General features: G+C 57.1%; 1 protein-coding gene across 1 annotated transcript; it reads right to left on the bottom strand.

Moving 5' to 3' along the window:
* Positions 1-24: 24 nt before the first annotated feature.
* Tsp_10739b (reverse transcriptase (RNA-dependent DNA polymerase) subfamily) lies at positions 25-1366 on the bottom strand (the record flags this gene model as incomplete). The annotated part of the gene is made up of 1 exon (XM_003373704.1): positions 25-1366. A coding segment is annotated over one exon (1342 nt), but the record flags the coding sequence as incomplete, so codon positions are not given.
* Between the last annotated feature and the right edge of the window lie 14 nt (positions 1367-1380).

The following is a 1380-nucleotide window of genomic DNA, read 5'->3' as shown; positions in this document are numbered from 1 at the left end:
TGCGAATCATCTGATGGTGCTCACCATCAGGGTGGGTAAAGTCTCCGTCGTGCCAGGCCAGTCGCCCATTCGTGCCGGTCTCCGGGAGAAGGTCTCGCAGGCCGAGGTGTTTTCTGTAGATCCGTGAAGAATGTTCCAACATCTCGGACACCACGAGAACCTTCATGAGCCGTAGGTACCTTTGGGAGACGACACCGATCCTTTTCAGGATGGCATCGTTCTTCGGGTCCCACGTCCCCAGAGCACCGACGACGATGGCGTCGTACGTCACGGAGTATCCTCGTAGCCGGTAGGCGAGGATCTCCTTTTCATAGTGCGCCCACTTCCTGGTCCGGGCATCGACGAAGGCAGCGGCAGTGTTTTCAAACACGATTGCGATATCAAGCAGAATCACTAACCGCTTTTCCTCGTCAACGACCACTAGATCAGGCCGCTTGTTCGACCCAATCTCCGGTAGAGCCCGGTTTACGCGGAGGTTGGGGAACCGCCTACGCATGACCGTTTCCAGGCGTCCCTGAACTGCGTCATGCCGGGCTTGGTAAGCGGGGGCGCTGAACTGCCGACAGTGCTGAAGGATGTGCGGCAGGGTCTCTCGGTCGTAACCGCACCGCCGACAGTTCTGGTACGAGCGTAGAGAGGATCTCGCCCGGCAAGGTAACAAATCCAGGCGAGCGGGCAACGCAAAGCGCATAGCAGCAAAGCTGGTGTATCTTCCAGTCGTTATAAAACGGGAAGAAGACCGGTCGAGTACGACACAGCTTGCCGTCTTACCCTGACGCTTGCATTGGAGCCAGGCGTCCAGATGGCGAGTTTGGATCGCCCCCCCTAAAACGCTCATAACTTTGTTCTTCCTCAAGGGGCTTAGAACTGAGACCGTCTGACCGAGGCCATTCCGGATGAAGAAAGAGGTCCCAGCCTCGCCAACGAGGAAGTAACAGTCAACGCCGGCTACCTTTGTCAGGTACGACATCTGCTTGCGTGCGTCCATCCACAAGCAAGTCGGATACCCTGACCGATCTAGCGGCGTAGATCGCGCGGCGTTCATGAAGGTAGAGAGGTCAGCCGCCTCAACATCTCTCAACCTCTTCGCAAAGTACGCGGACGCAACTCGCTGAAGCTGACTGGCTGCCAGGCTCGAGACTACCCGACAGGGAGACCAGAGCATCTTGAGTGCCCGCGAAACCTTTGCGGTTGCGTACAACTCACGCAATGATGGCACGCCCAGACCACCACACTGTCTGGGGGCTCTGATGAAGTCGGTGGACGTCTCCACCGGAAGCTGGAAGCAACGCTTCACGAGCCTCAATATTGCGCGGTCATACTGCCCGGCCGATTGCTTGATGTTGTTGAATCCAGCAATCATAAGCTGAATCCACCACA

Source organism: Trichinella spiralis (genome assembly GCF_000181795.1).
Source record: "Trichinella spiralis strain ISS 195 chromosome Unknown Scfld6, whole genome shotgun sequence".
NCBI classification, from domain to species: domain Eukaryota; kingdom Metazoa; phylum Nematoda; class Enoplea; order Trichinellida; family Trichinellidae; genus Trichinella; species Trichinella spiralis.
This window is presented reverse-complemented; position numbering and strand designations above follow the sequence as displayed.